We start from the raw sequence: 16,611 nt of genomic DNA, 5'->3' as shown, positions 1-16,611 counted from the left end.
GGTAGTTTAAATTGTTGATTGTTGTGTCCAATGATAGTTTTAATTATTAATAGTTGCATCTATAATGATAGGTTAAATTGATAATTATTTTGTCTAATGACAGCTTCAAGTATTAATAGTTGCATTACTGATAGTTTCAATTATTAACAGTTGAATCTGATTATAGTTTCAAGTATAGTAATAGTTGCAGCCAATGATAGTTTTGATTATTAATAACTGCAACCAATAGAAGTTGTAATTATTAATAAATTAAATTATTATTAACTTTTATTAACAATTACTAAAAATAGTATATCCTAAATCATAAATTTGATAATCGCAATTAATATTGTAACCAATTGTACCATTAATGATTACTAGTTGCAAACATTAGTATATAGTTTGTCCATACATAGTCTTAAGCTATGGTAGCTTCAACATTATATCTGCGCCAATGAATTAATTAACTAAACTAATTAAAAATTCACTATTCCTTAAATTATTTATTTCAAAAAATCGAAAAATATTTTTCAAAAACAAAAAAATGGAAAATTCTTGAATTCCTGTGGTGCTCTATTTAACAAACATGTTTTAATCAGAATTCAGGACATTTTGTGCAGATTACCATAAAATTCCGATTATTTTTGTTACTATGATTCACTATTTTTTTGCCTTCTTTCTGCGTGAAAACAAGTGAAAAGAATGTTAAGTAAAGGCCAAATGGAATTCCAGTTAAAATGCCTACAAAAGCATCATACATACATATATATATATATATATATATATATATATATATATATATATATATATATATATATACATATATATATATATATATACAAAAGAGGAACAAGAAAAATAGTACAAACGTAAAAATAAATAAACAAACAAAACTTATTTGTGTTGTTGTCGCATAAATAATCAAAGGGGAAGATATACTCACTAGAGAGAAAGATTTTCTTACCTGTTTTCTCTCTCTCTCTCTCTCTCTCTTTTTGTAGAGCTTAATACTATTCGATTCTGGAATTTAATGAATGGAACAATTGGAGAATACAAATTAGAACGTTGAGGGTGAGAATGAAGGGAAATACAAACGGAAATGGAGACTATGCGGTGTTAGGGGAAACATTTTGTATTTGCGCGAGTTTCCTTTGCCTCCCCCTTCTCCCTACCAATGGAAGGCATGCTTCTAATTTGCGTGGATGCAACTCCACTGCAAGAATTTAATACTCGAAACCGCGCCCAGAAACACAACGCGCTTGGTTGCCCATGTGCTCGACACGGTGAGTTACACGCACGCGACTCGTCGACGACCCGCGGTGTGTTCACACACACATACACAAATGAAGCGAGAATATCTGCGAGCCTCAACTATATGTGTATATTATCACACGCACAGAGGAAGAACCTCGTCCAATAACGTAATTACTTTTCACGGTTCTCCGGAAGCTATTCGCACCTCGTAGATTGAAGCGCACCAGATGAATTGAATATTCGATGGACGTAACCTTATATCAACAATAACTCACATACGTGGTCTATATAAGTTCCATTTTTATTAAATTATACACTCAAATGGCAGGTGGTCACTTTTTCTAAAAACTATTTTCTGATCCTCCTTTTCTAAAAAAATTCTCTCTTATTTCTCGTTTTAAAAAAAGTCTTTTTTAATCCTCCTTTTTTTAAAAGAAGTCTTTTATACTTCTCTTTTTTAAAATTCGATAAAAAAATTATTTCTACTAGTTAAAAAAAATACAAAACAAAATTTTTTCTTGCACATAAATATCATTTATAAAGTAAAGGTAAATTATATTTTCCACATATATATAACATTGTTGTAATAAACTTTGAGCCAAAGAAACTTTGCTGTTTAGAAATGTGTTTTTAAAGTTTCAATGCGGTAATTACAGTGTCTAGTTAAAGGGGGATATTTTCCATTTAGACAAAATGCAAAAGTAGTGTTTCTTCTCTTTCTTGGGCAGCTTACAAAATGAAGTAAGTACCCAGCCCTGATTCGAGATTGTTTTCTAAGAACTGTACAATATGCGTGCATGCATGCTCCTTTCCGCTATGGTTGTTTTTTCTCCTTCCTCTTCTTCTGCTTCTTCTTCTTGTTTCGTGCCAATTTACAGGAAGGAAAATGTATGATAAGGGAAAACATGTGTTTTTTTATTCTAAATACACGCGTGCAAAACTATGACTCCATAGACTATTATATTGTACACAAGTATAGAATACAATATATAAAAAGAATAAATAAAATGTAGAGGAGTTAACTTCCCAGTGGAAGTTGAAATAAGGAAGCGAATTATATATGATGGATAATGATAGATGCTATTATCGTGGTATTTATAATAAACAGAAGGAAAGGAAAGAGTTGGAAGCAAGTGGTTGAACGAAATAGTTAAGTATAGTTTTCATTCGGTAGCTACAATCGTTGATAATTATAAAGTTATGGTATATTTATAATCGGATTATTTAATTTAATTTTTCTATATTCTATTCTAAATGGCAATGAATTATTACCCTGGTACCATTAATTATTATTATTCACTAATTTGTATAATAGGTTTATTCACAGATGTAGAAAATTGCAGTGTCAATAATTAATAGTTTCAAATAATAACAGCTTCATCAATTATTAATAGTTTCTTGTATACTTACAATCATTAACAATTGAAACAATTAATGCTTGTAAGCTTGGTAAATGGTATTTCCTTTAATAAAGAGTTTCAATTAGTAGTAGTTTCCAAAAATAAGATTTATAACTAATTATAGTGGCTACAATTATTAACTTTTATTATTAATAGTTAAAACCACAACTGTTTGCAACTATAGTAATTGAAACTGCAATTGGTTGAAACTATTAACAACTATAATCATAACTGATTCACACTACAAAAAACTGCTGCTACAATTAGTTGTAACTATCAATAATTGAAGCTATATAATCCATTGCAACCAGTAACAATTAAAACTGTTGCTGGTTGAAGTATTAAATAACTGCAGTCCCAATTAGTTGTAAAACTATTAATAATTGAAATGAAAATTTATTTGTAACGATTATTAATTGCAATGAAAATTGTTTCACACTTTTGATTCGCTTTTTGTCTCAATTTGATATCCTTAGAAGAACTGTGTTTATCTTTATATTTTGATTTTTTAGTTCAGATTTCTTAGATAAATTGTTATTTTAATTTCATCAAAATTCCTTAAAATAATTAAATCCATACTAATGACACTGTGGTCAATGCAAATTTTACTGATTACAATTTCATTAAAAAAAAATTGTGCATTGAACTAATTTTGTTTTAGTTTCTGTATAATATGATTCAAATTATAGTTTCAATTAGTAAATATAATAACAATTAATTGAACTCGAGTGGTATATATTTTATTTAGTGCTTGAGGAAGAAACTGTTCTCTGTTGTTATTATTATTTTGCCATGAATTAAATATATTTTGCATCTCTTTTTCATCCGTATAGGGCGCGCTTGAACCTGAAATCATTCTAAATGTCTCTCGTATATCAAAGATCACATGTACAATCGATTCAGTGAGGTGCATAGCTTGATATAATGGACGTATCGTATCGAACAGTTTATGTTTTTGTAGTATATTCTTAACCTCACTGACATTTTCACATGAATCGTGATGCGCACTACATGATCAGGATCTATCAAATTTTCAACTAAACTGGAAAATGAATCACTTATGGTTAATAAACATTTGAGCGGGAAAAATTCATTATGTTATCCATTCGATGATTAAAATCCATTACACCCCCTCTAGTGGAATATGATTACATGTATTTATAAATATATATATTTAGTTGAGGGATTAATTCAAAATTGAAAATATGCTCGAAATCAACGCTATGTACGTGTCCAATCTGTACAAAACTCATTTAACGCAGCGCATAACCGTCGGGCATATACCCCAGTGCAATTAATCCATGTTATACGTTAAATTGCAAAATTAACGTTGATCAATTATTCGCAACAGTGGATATCACATTAAAATGAAGCGGCACTGGACTCTACGTAAATCATGATCCTATCGTACAGTCGGCGAACTCGGTTCTTTTCCAATTTATCGAGCATATATTATACTGACAACGATGTAATTTATGAATCTTGCTTTAACTCGACAAAAAAATAAATAAAATAAACTTTCATCCCCTAAGATGGTAAATAAATATTCTCGAATCTTGTGAAATGTTCCCTTTTGTGAATGATTAAATTGTGGACATTATCTTTTAATCAATTATCGTATAATCATGTTAAAGAAAAAGATGGAATAAAATTGGTTTTTGAAATAGATTTTCTTTATATACTCTTGGAAAATAAATTCACAAACGACTCTAGTCTAACTGAATCTGTAATTGTAATATTATACGTGATCCATCCCTGTTATACAGAAGGAGTATTTCCGGAAGTGAGCTCGAATCACCATATAACGTGTATGTATCATTTTTCAAAAAAGGCTAAAAAATGTACATATATTCTTGAAGCAAAAGAACTAAAATCCACTGATAATTGTTATCATTTGACTTGAAATGATGCTATTCCCTTGAAAATGGGGCAACGTACTGTAAAATGAGAGACGTGACCTGCCAAAAGCAGATAATTGAACAGCTTGCCTCGAGAAGATCGATGTCTCCCGTACACTTGGAAATGTCCCTACGGTATTAAACTGGCAAGTGAAACTTTCTCGCTAGTCACCGATCGAATCTGGCATCACTTCGGAGATTAATTGCTATTTCCGCGTATATATAGAGAAAGGTGATCTCCTCCTCAAGGAGATGCGACTACTATCGTGTGCAAAAGCAGTATTGCTGAACTAAGCCCTTTGATGTTTGATCCTGTTTTAACTCTTCAAATATTGATATAATTGCCACCCACATTAAAATAGTTTTCGCATTATACAAATAAAAGCGAGAACACCAATACTGTGTGTACATATATATAGCGGCGAGCATTTATCTTCCTTCCTGAGAGATCATTTCTCTTCCTTGCCTTTACTTTTCAATTAACATTGTTGCTAACACTGTCTGGAATTTGAAAGCTATGAACTAATTTTCTAGTGAAATAGTTTTTCAAAGTAATTTTTTGTTACTTATTCGAGGAACTGATTTAAATAGCAAATATTTGCAACTGATAATTCAATCATTAATTAAATAGGTGGCAATCATTACTAATTAAAAACATCACTGCTTGCAGTACGTAATATTTAAAAGTATTATAAGTTGCATCTAGTAAGAATTAAAACCAATTGGTAAAAACTGTTAATAATTGAAGCTTCTATTGGTTCAAATTCAAACTATTCAAAATTGAAACTTCTATTGATTAAAACTACTAATCATTATAGCTATTAATAATAATTGAAACTATTTATAATCAAAAATCTCATTTGTTAAGATCTTGAAATGGGGCGCATGATTATTCCCCAAATGTCAATTTTGCGAAATGTCATTTTTGCGAACTGCACTTTTGCGAAATGTCATTTTTCCGAAATGTCATTTTTGCGAAATGTCATTTTTGCGAAAAGTCATTTTTACGAAAAGTCACTTTTACGAATTGTCATTTTTGCGAAAAGCCATTCTTGCGAAATGTCATTTTTGCGAAAAGCCGTTTTTGCGAAATGTCATTTTTACGAAAAGTCATATCAGCAAAAAGTCAATTTTGCGAAATGTCATTTTTACGAATTGTCATTTTTGCGAAAAGTCATTTTTACGAAAAGTCATTTTTGCGAAAAGCAAATTTTGCGAAATGTCATTTTTACGAATTGTCATTTTTGCGAAATGTCACTTTTACGAATCGCCATTTTTACGAATTGTCACTTTTGCGAATCGACATTCTTACGAAATGTCATTTTTACGAATTGTAATTTTTGCGAAATATCATTTTTGCGAAAAGTCATTTTTGCGAAATGTCATTTTTACGAAAAGTTATTTATGCGAAAAGTCATTTTTGCGAAATGGCATTTTTACGAATTGTCATTGTTGCGAAAAGCCGTTTTTGCGAAATGTCATTTTTGCGAAAAGCCATTTTTACGAAAAGTCATTTTAGCGAAAAGTCAATTTTGCGAAATGTCATTTTTACGAATTGTCATTTTTGCGAAAAGTCATTTTTACGAAATGTCATTTTTGCGAAAAGTCAATTTTGCGAAATGTCATTTTTACGAATTGTCACTTTTGCGAAATGTCATTTTTGCGAAAAATACAATAGTAAACTAGTAGTATATATAGATTCACTATTGTATTTTTCGCAAAAATGACAATTCGTAAAAATGACATTTGGCAAAATTGACTTTTCGCAAAAATGACATTTCGTAAAAATGACTTTTCGCAAAAATGACAATTCGTAAAAATGACATTTCGCAAAAATGACATTTCGCAAAAATAGCTTTTCGTAAAAATGACATTTCGCAAAAATGACATTTCGCAAAAACGGCTTTTCGCAACAATGACAATTCGTAAAAATGCCATTTCGCAAAAATGACTTGTCGCAAAAATAACTTTTCGTAAAAATGACATTTCGCAAAAATTACTTTTCGCAAAATGATATTTCGAAAAAATTACAATTCGTAAAAATGACATTTCGTAAAAATGTCGATTCGCAAAAGTGACAATTCGTAAAAATGGCGATTCGCAAAAGTGACATTTCGCAAAAATGACAATTCGTAAAAATGACATTTCGCAAAATTTGCTTTTCGCTGATATGACTTTTCGTAAAAATGACATTTCGCAAAAATGACATTTCGCAAAAACGGCTTTTCGCAAAAATGACATTTCGCAAGAATGGCTTTTCGCAAAAATGACAATTCGTAAAAATGACTTTTCGTAAAAATGACTTTTCGCAAAAATGACATTTCGCAAGAATGGCTTTTCGCAAAAATGACAATTCGTAAAAATGACTTTTCGTAAAAATGACTTTTCGCAAAAATGACATTTCGCAAAAATGACATTTCGGAAAAATGACTTTTCGCAAAAGTGCAGTTCGCAAAAATGACATTTCGCAAAAATGACATTTGGGGAATAATCATGCGCCCCTCTTGAAATTAAGAATTGAAGCAACCACTGGTTTTAATCTTGTAATAATGAATAAAAGCTTCTATTATTTAAGACTATTAATGCTTTCATTGTCTGCGATAGTTAACCAATAACTGCTACTAATTGTAACTGTTGCTACTATTTCTTGCAGCTGATAAGAACCTTAACTACTGGTTGCATCAATTAATAATAATTAAGGCTGACATGAGTGACAATTATAAAAACAGGGTTGCAGCAGAGGTCAGGGAAGTCAGGAAAAGACAAAACTTAAATTTTGTATCAATCCTGTAAAAATCCATTATAAATCCATCAATTTATTAAATAATGATTAAATATAAATAATTAAAGCTACCATTTTTATAACAACTGTAAGGAAAAGCGATAATCATTGATTACAATTATTAATACTTAAAGCTACCATTAGCTAAAGCTATTGAAAATTGAAGTTATAATAAATGGTTAAAACAATAAAGAATTGAAAATATAAACTATTAATAACTGAACATACTACTTTAAAAAATGAAGCCTGCAGGAAATATTGACATGGATAACAATTTATTAACTGCGAGCAATAAATATTTCTGTCAACTAGTTCTTAATTTTTTTCTTGATAAAATGTTTTTGGTACACGAAAAAAAGGTTTAACCTGGAACAATTACAATTTATGCACTGTATTAGTAAAATTCTTAGTTTTTTCAGTTAAAACTTTCGCTAAGAGAAAATGATCGTTGTTCTAGGTAAAGCTTTTTCTCCAAGCACAATTTATTCATAATTCAGTTAAGTTTTCAAAATAAAAAAGTACACATTCCCATACGGGGCGACTTTCTAATGTGTATCAATAAGACGACAGGAGGTTACATTATTGTAAAAGGAACTTAAAGGAAGGTCGAGAACTTCTAGTAATGTATACTATACATAAAGCAAAATACACGGGGCGTGCACATGTATTTTCCAAGCAAAGCGAAAGGTCAAATAGCTAAAGAAGAGGAAAATAGCAAGAGAAAAAGGGGAGTCTAGTATTGCTAAAAGTACGAAATGCATTCAATTCGTGGAATTGCATCACTGTCTACATAAAACGGAGTAGTGGAAAACGCAAAAGACGGAGTGGATGAAAAGAGAAGAGTCTCTCTCTCTCACTCACTCTCTGTGCCTGAATGTCGAGTGCAAAGGGCGATTGAAAACGTTGGCTAAGGTCCAAGGATCTTCTTATTCAGACTTCGTATACATGCTAAACTCACCTTATCTGTTATATTAGTTCCACGAGTAAAATCGACAGAAACGTCATATTATATGCAAAAAACCAAAAAAAAGAGAAAGAGAAGATGAAAATAAAAAAGCGAATACTTGATCAATATAATCTTCTCCTCTTTTCATACACAATCAATGGTATGAATAGAGCAAAATAATAAAAGAAAGAGAAATTTTTCTGTTTTTAAAATAAGAAATACTCCTCTGTCAAATGCAAACTGTCAACTATATAAATTCTTTCTTTAAATAAAGAGCGTATATTATTATTTTCTATCGCAATTTATTAGATATGCTTTCATTCAAAAGATAATAAACGGGACAAAAAATAATTACGCAACGTTTGCAAAAAGCTAGTTGAAAAACTGTGACTTTACACGGCGAGTTAAGTCACTGTAACGACCACCCACAATTAAACGCTCGTCACATGTTGTTGTTGCGCTTATGAGCGCGAACACATATGCAAACCACATTATATCGTTTATTAATTTTTCTTTTATGTACATTTTAAGATTGTAAATTAACGACGACACAGAGTTGGAGAATTTTTGACGTGAATTTTTAAAAGAGAATGACGAGGTGAGTTCAGAAAATTTACAAGTCACCGCACCATTGAAATAGTGGGAGGACCAGAAGGTATATATATATATATATATGTGCCTAAGACTATAAAAGATAATACGACGTGGTAGCCTTTTAGATATTACGAGGGCAACGTTATTACTGAATATTACGATGTGAAAAAGTAGATGCTCTAATAGTTTAAGACCCTTTTTTATTGTATTTAAAATTACTTTTCATTTTTTTCATAGGATAGAACTTATTATACAGCTCATTAAAAAAAATGTCTCTAGTTTTAGTGATGGTTCTTTTTATTGCTTTTTTTATTTTTGGTCCAAAAAGAAAAAAAGAATTATTATTGAGCGTACTTTTGATGTTATGATGAAAAAATAGTTTAAACTATGCTGTAATAGATTTTCGTTATTAAGAATTGAAACTATGGTTAAACGTTACAACTATTGATGATTTAATCTATCATTATAGTTAAAACTGAAAGATATTGATTATTAAAGCAACTGTTAATAATTAAAACTACAACTGTTAGCTACATTTTTATTAAGAACTAAATCTGCTACTAATTTTAACTTGTAAGAACTGAAACAACTATTAGTTGCAGCAATTAATAGTTATAGCAATAATTAGTTAAATTTTTTTTTTGATCAAACAATTCATCATAGTTAATGAATTTTCCTTGACTATGTATATAAAAGATCCCTAAATGTATAAAAATAAAAAATTCTCAAGCGTGATATAAATTACCAACTAAAATTCGTTACCGATAACAAATGAAATAATAAAAACTACCATAATAGAAATGTAAATAAATATACTTTCGTAAATATTTAAACTCTCTCTTATAATTGGCAAACTGAAAACTTTAAATATATATGTATATATATATATATATATATATATATATATATATATATATATATATATATATATATATATATATATATATAATCTCTTTCGAGAATTCAAACACTAGATCCAACTTGAATTATCCGGAAGATTGTTATTGAAGATCTACAGAATCTACAGTCCTGAAGCGGTCACTTAACGAGGGTTTACTGTACCCATAAACCTCTTGAAATTCTCTCCACCAAGTTATTTCAGAGTGCATATAAAACAATACCAACTCCTCGAGTTTATTTTAAAATACACAAATAAAAAAAAGTTTTTGTTCATCCATCTTTTTTCTTATTACTAATAAGGCATAAAAATAATTTCTCGTTTTTTCGGTAACTTCATATCTTGATAAAAAAACAGAAGAATATACGTCTAGTTTATTAAATTTGCGCACTCTCGATGCTTTTGCGGATGGTAAAATAATAGACTGTTAGAGTTAACTTCCGCCTTGTTAAGCATCACGAACACAAATGCATACTTTGCATTATATGATTTTTACAAGAGAAAACGGGGGAGAGAAGAACTTATAAGCTGAGGTCTTTTGCTTTTCCTATTGCAGGTGCGCTGTCACAATCTCAGTTTCCGGTATTCACTATCTACGCCCAAAAGAGTTGTTTAGCAGTGAAGCCATGTGAACGAGCATGGTGCATCGATAGAGTGCAAGGACATCGGCTTCAGGGTCACACGAAGAGAACCGCTAGTGCGTCATCGCGTCAACATTGTTTAGAGCTTTGTCTTGGCGAGAGGGAATTTCTCTGTCGGTGAGTGTTTTGCTTATTTAGTGTCTTTTCTTTCCCTCTCTGTCTCTCCATCTCTATATTATATTCATTATTATTACAAATCAATTATTCTTTTAATATATTAAATCGAAAAAAAGATATTTTCAAAAAAATCAAAATTTTGAAACTCCATAACTCAAAAAATATTTTATCAAATTCAAAAAAAATTAATATTTACACTTCTACTAATAATAGTAACATTTTAGCAAAGTTTAGAGAAAATTCATTGTTTTACCTGGACAGTTGAGGAATTTTGCCCCATATGTTCGTAATTTGTGGTTACGTTTTATTTTTTTACTCCGAATCCCTTTGAGATCCCAAGATGAAAGCATATTTTTTGCCCTAACATTTAGTAAAATTTTGAAAAAAATCAAAGATGATGTTTTTTCAAAAACGGATATTTAATTTTTCAAAATTTCAAAAAAAAAATTTTTTTGAATTTTTTTTTTTTATATTAATTTTAACTTAAAATATACTTAAAACCAAAGAAATCATTTTTTAAAAATCCAAAATCGGTTAATTAAAACCAAAGTTATAGCACTTTAAAAAAAAGACAAAAATTTTGAAAATGCCATATTTTTGGTAATTTTCAAAATTTTGAAAAAATATTTGGTGGAGTTGATTATCACTATAAACGTAATAAATTTACAAAAGTACAGCCAAATCCCAACAAGTCATGAAAATAAGTGTGTTGAACTGACGTGCAGAATCCATCTATTATTATTTTTATTCTATTTATTACTATATTAATTATTATATTAATTGTATTATCTACTATGAAGGAGTTTACACCGTAAGCCTTAAATATAAGTCTCCGCGAGCATAAACGGATATGCCTCCATGAGCATATACTCGCGTCTGCGCAAAGTGTTTGCCTGCAGCTGTGTTGTGAAAGAGTTTGCCTTGACCACGTGTTCGCGCAGGCGCAAATATATGTTCTTGGAGGAATATCCGTTTATGCGCGCGGAGGCTTATATTTAAGGCTTACGGTGTAAACTGTCTCTATATAATAAATGCTATTCTGAGTATATACCTGTAGAACATATTTAGTTAAGAAAAAGTTATTTCACAAGCCAAAATTCTACGAGTGCTCAAGAAACCCTTATGTGTGACATTTACATCACTTTACGAAAAGCGTCTACTCATTTGTTACGGTCGCGTGGATAAGAAGCCAACTCAAGTCAACTTAGGAAATAACAGTTTTTTCACATTCACTTAGAAATACTGGAAAAGCGCGGAAATTATCGTCGTTAGTTGAATTTTTTTAACGGACGCAACAAAACACTTTTCTTCAATTTTGACTTCTAAATTTTCATCCCTCACTCTTCCACGCTTCTTAATTAATTCTAAATATTAATTTGTATTTAATTAATTTAAAATTAATTCTCAATTAAATTAAAACCAATTCTTAATTAAATTAAAATTAATTCTTAGTTCATTTGAATTTAATTCAAAAATTAAAATTATTAAAAAATGTATTAAGTTATTCAAAAATTAATACTAATAATTATATTTATTAACTATTAATTAATTAATATTAACTAATTGAAAAATTAAAATATTTGTTTTATGAAAAAACAAAAAATGATTTTCGAGTAGTTAAGTAGGGGAAAAAATAGAACCTACAAGTTAACAGAAAATTTATGTCATTTACTTGCAGTTTTTTTTAATATCAGCGATAAAACGTGCAATGAATGAGATTGTAAAGATTTTTTTTTTATTTGAAATAAAAGTTTATTAATGCACATAAAAATAGATTTATTGGATAATGTGAAACGTAAACTTGAGTTTGGTTTTGCTATCTTATTGGTTTTTGGATGCGTAACAGAGGCAATTATGCGTATCAAAAACTCCCACTTTATAGTTGGTTATAAATAATACTCTTTCCGTGTCATATGTTGTTTATGAGTTTACATTCGCAATGCACTGTGTAATGTTCAGGTAGGAGACTCTCATTGCATCTCACAAGCATCGTCATAGAGGAACGATAAATAAAAAACACGCCTCACCTTTTTTGTCGGTTTTTTTTCCTTTTCCTTTTTTTTTTACCTCGAGCGCTAATTGGACCAGTAGCATTCCTTTTAACGCCCCAGAACTGACGGGTTTTTTTTTACTCCTGTCACAGGTTATTTTTCCCGAAAAAATTTTTTTTAATAGTTTCCTTGTTTTTTACATCTTTTCTGTAGTAGCGAATTGTTTGTTTATCATTCACGACTTTTGTTTTTTTATTGAAATTGGTGATAATTGCAATTTTAATCATAGAGATCTCGTATCGAGAGTGTATAATAGGTGAAAGGGCGAATCATAATTTTGTGTCTAGTCTAATAATCGATCGGTTGGTTGGAATTGATCGTAAATTTGAGGGTAGCGATAAAGAGTTATAGGAAATTAGTTTTCGTTTATTTAATTGGTATAGGTACACAATTTTTCTAAGGATATCAAATTCTTCTCCTCATGTATTGCCATACTTTGCCCATAGTTTAAAAATAAAAAATTGAAAGGATTTGTGTTTATTTCAGTTGATTTAATGAAAAATTAATATTTGTTGTTGTCATTCTTTAACCATGGGCTTCGGTCATTAGCAATATTTTGACACATTTTGTCAATCTTGGTACCATATTTTGCCATCTTTTACCCATTCTTCCATTTTCACGCTGGTAGAAAAGCTTTGTACTATCGGCTTATTTTGAAATTTGACTTTTTGAAAATTGCATAACGAAGTGAAATTAATGAAACGAGATGATGATTCGAAAAAAGAGACGATTTTAAGGAAGTCAAGATTTCCGACACGCTTCTCATCGTGAAGGAAACGTGCTTGGTTTTCTTACTCGAGAGAAACGATCAGAGTGTGTATATATATAATGGAGGAAAAGGTCTCTGCCAGCAGTCTGTGACTTCGGAACGAGACTGGCGGTAACCTGACGTTGACCCATTCAGGGTCAAGAGGTCGCAGGCGGAACCGTATCAAAAGTGGTGTACAAGACTTTTTCGCTTTCCATGAAAGAGTATGGTATAAGAGAGAGGTTAAATATAAGAAAAGAGAAAAGAAAAGAAACGTGAACAAAAAAAGAGAGTGAATCGTGATGTTGGCCTCTGAGACGAAACCGGAAGAAATCCCGGAAAAAGGGGAACAAGCCTCTAGGGAGAATCCTTGCGAGACACAAGACTTCTTTGCACGCGAACTCGCAGTGCAAGAGAGTTCATCGAATCATCTGCGTATATACCACTCGAGACTCTCTTGATAATCACGAGGGAGGAATGAAGGGAAGGGGGATTACGCAACAATGCATCGTGCGTGCGACCGTAAAGCCGGTGTCGGCTGAGTAACAGGAGCCAGTGCGCCGGGATTGCTGCTGAAGATCGCATTAACATTCTATGGGAACGGTATTTCTTCCGTACAATCCTCCTGACAACACTCTACTAGCCTTAACCGTTTCTTCTTCCTTCGCGTGGCAATGTGTCGTTTCTTCTTCTTCTTCTTCTTCTTTTTCTTTTGCAAGAAACTCGCATCCGGGGGACTCTTTAATATCACACATTAAAACGTCCAATTAAACAATTATCGAGACTCACCTTCAATCGAAATTCACATTTTTCATTCCTTCACTGTAAAAAGAAGTGTGTTACTGGAATGCACTTCAAGTGCATAAATGATGTCCCAGATCTGAACACACTTTGAAGTGCATTACCCTCATGCGTTTTGGTCACAAATGTAATGTATTTTACTGTTTTATGCACTTTAAAGTGCATAAAAATTTGAAGGCTAAATGCATTAAAACACACTTCTTTTTACAGTGTTTTGGGAGTAATTTTCAATCAAGACAACGATTCGCTTTGGTAGGAAACTTCTCTTTAAATACGTTTCAGGAATCTGACTTAACAAACGGGATTCTCATTCCAAAGTCCAAAGCAAAATTTAAACTGATACTAAAATCTAAATTGAAGACAATTTTAAATCTGATTCCTAAATTCAAATCAAAATTGTCAACAATTTTAACATGGATTCTAAAATATGATAAGCTTAAAATATATTTTTGTTTTTGATTTGAAAACTTGGAGCAAAGTATAGAAGACAACTTTTTTGATTCACACAATAAAAAGAAGGCATCTTAATTTAAAATAATATTGTAGTCACTTCTAAGTTTTTGATACCAAACATTATTTTTCAAAAAAGTTATTTAAAAATATTTTAAAATGCAATTAATTGACAAAAATTAAATCGAAATTAAAATTTTAAAACAAATTTGTGATTTTTTGTGTATCTATTGGTTGCAATTTCATACTTCAAAATTTACAGTGGTAGAAAAATTAAAAAAATTTCAGTGATTCTGATTTCAAAACTGACAAAGAATTCTCAGTGTTAGTACAAAAATTTGATTTGGTTGCTCTCTAAGTTTCCCCTTATTTCCAAATATAGAACTTTGACTTTTTCCTTGAATATCAAAAATAAACTTTAATTTTAGCTATTCGTGAAACTCAATTATTTACAAATTTTTTAAATAAAATTCCTCAAAAACTCGGTAAATTGTAAAAAATTTAAGAGAACCTTTTCGAAAATATTACATATATATGTTTTAATACATTTTTATTCTAACTCTATAAAATTCAGATATTTACAAAATTTTCGAATAAAATTCCTCAAAAACTCGATTGTTTTTAAAAGATTTAAGAACAATTTTTCAAAATATCATACATTCGTTTTGAAAAACTTTTTAGAAATTGCAATTTTTTCAAATACTTAATTATTTTTAATTACTTTCAAGAATTCGTTTCTGTTCAAAAACTAGAATTAAAATTTTTTTTAAAATTAGACTTCTTTTTAAATTTTGCAAAAAAAATTCACCGAAACTTCAATTATTTTTGAAATTAAAATTTTAAGTCTTTGCAAATATAACTAATGTCGAAAAATTTTAATTTTAACTCTTTCAAAATTCAATTATTTTTGACAAAGAAATTGAATTTTTTTATATTATTCTTTCAATCCTATAAAAAATTGTGAATATCTTTAATTGCGACTTTTCGTTAAAATCACTTATTTAATAATTTTTAAAATTGAAAGTATTGGAAAATTAGATTATTTTTCAAAACTTTAATAAAATTCTTTAAAAACATCATTGAATTATTTTCTAGAATTTTTAACTAAAATTCATCGCTGTATTAATTAGTTTTAGTTTTTTTGAAAATATTTTTCGAAGATTAAATTATTATCAAATTTTTTTAAGGTGAAAAAAATCCATTGACAGTTTAAGATTTTTAAAATTATCTGGGACACCAAAAATATTCTAAACACTTACTAGAAGAATATTATTTTTATTGAAAAAATTCCCTAACTTTTCCTGATAATACTGATGAATTTTTCTATTTCTGACATTTCAATGACTTTCCTGATCAGTGAAAACTAAAATTTTTTATACATTTGCGATTTTGATTCCAATAATTAAATCAAAAGTGAAAGAAAAAATATTCGAAATTATTTCAAAATTTAGTTCCACGATAAAACGCGTTAAAATTCATTTACTCGCAAAAATATAAAGAAAACATCGATTAAAATGAGTTAAAAATTAATCTAAATTAGTTAAAATGTAATTTGCGAGGGAAGAAAAAAACACTCAGTACATTTAAAATTTCTGCGCCAATATTGACGAGCATTGATAGATTGGATCATCGTTTGACTTGTCAAAGAGGATATCGAATTAATAAACAAATCGAGAGCACACACAACGTGTGTGTAAATTTGTGATATATTCCGAAATGTTTACTTTAGCCCGATCTCGCAAAATCAGACCAATTTTCATAGAAATAACAGTGCGTCCCACGTGACAGTGGAAACTACTACACACTATCGTTTCCGGTCGTTCGAACACCAGAGTCGGGTGAATCGATAGAAAGTTATTGGTTGCTCGCATTGGCAATTTTGGTGTTGACCGCAATGGTCCACCAGGAGGGAGAAAGGGACATATATGTATATACTGTCAGAGAAGCGAGAGTTCGAAATACATTCTCGTTGGCTGATACATTGCCAATGAAAAAAAGGGGAAAGAAAATAAAAAAAATAAATTCCGAAAAAAATGCGAGCTAAAAATGGTA

The 16,611-nt window shown here is 30.0% G+C and overlaps 1 protein-coding gene across 4 annotated transcripts in view; it reads left to right on the top strand.

Moving 5' to 3' along the window:
* Positions 1–16,611, top strand: part of LOC122504403 — a 361,846-nt gene that overhangs the window by 257,302 nt on the left and 87,933 nt on the right. For all 4 annotated transcript variants that reach the window (XM_043615525.1, XM_043615520.1, XM_043615504.1 and 1 more), the window contains exon 3: positions 10,308–10,509. In XM_043615525.1, coding sequence (XP_043471460.1) covers positions 10,308–10,509 — 202 coding nt within the window. The remainder of the gene's footprint in view (positions 1–10,307; positions 10,510–16,611) is intronic.

Source organism: Leptopilina heterotoma, unplaced genomic scaffold (assembly GCF_015476425.1).
Source record: "Leptopilina heterotoma isolate Lh14 unplaced genomic scaffold, ASM1547642v1 Lhet_11, whole genome shotgun sequence".
NCBI lineage: Eukaryota > Metazoa > Arthropoda > Insecta > Hymenoptera > Figitidae > Leptopilina > Leptopilina heterotoma.
The sequence above is the reverse complement of the archived record's forward strand: the minus strand, read 5'-3'. Positions and strand labels throughout refer to the sequence as shown.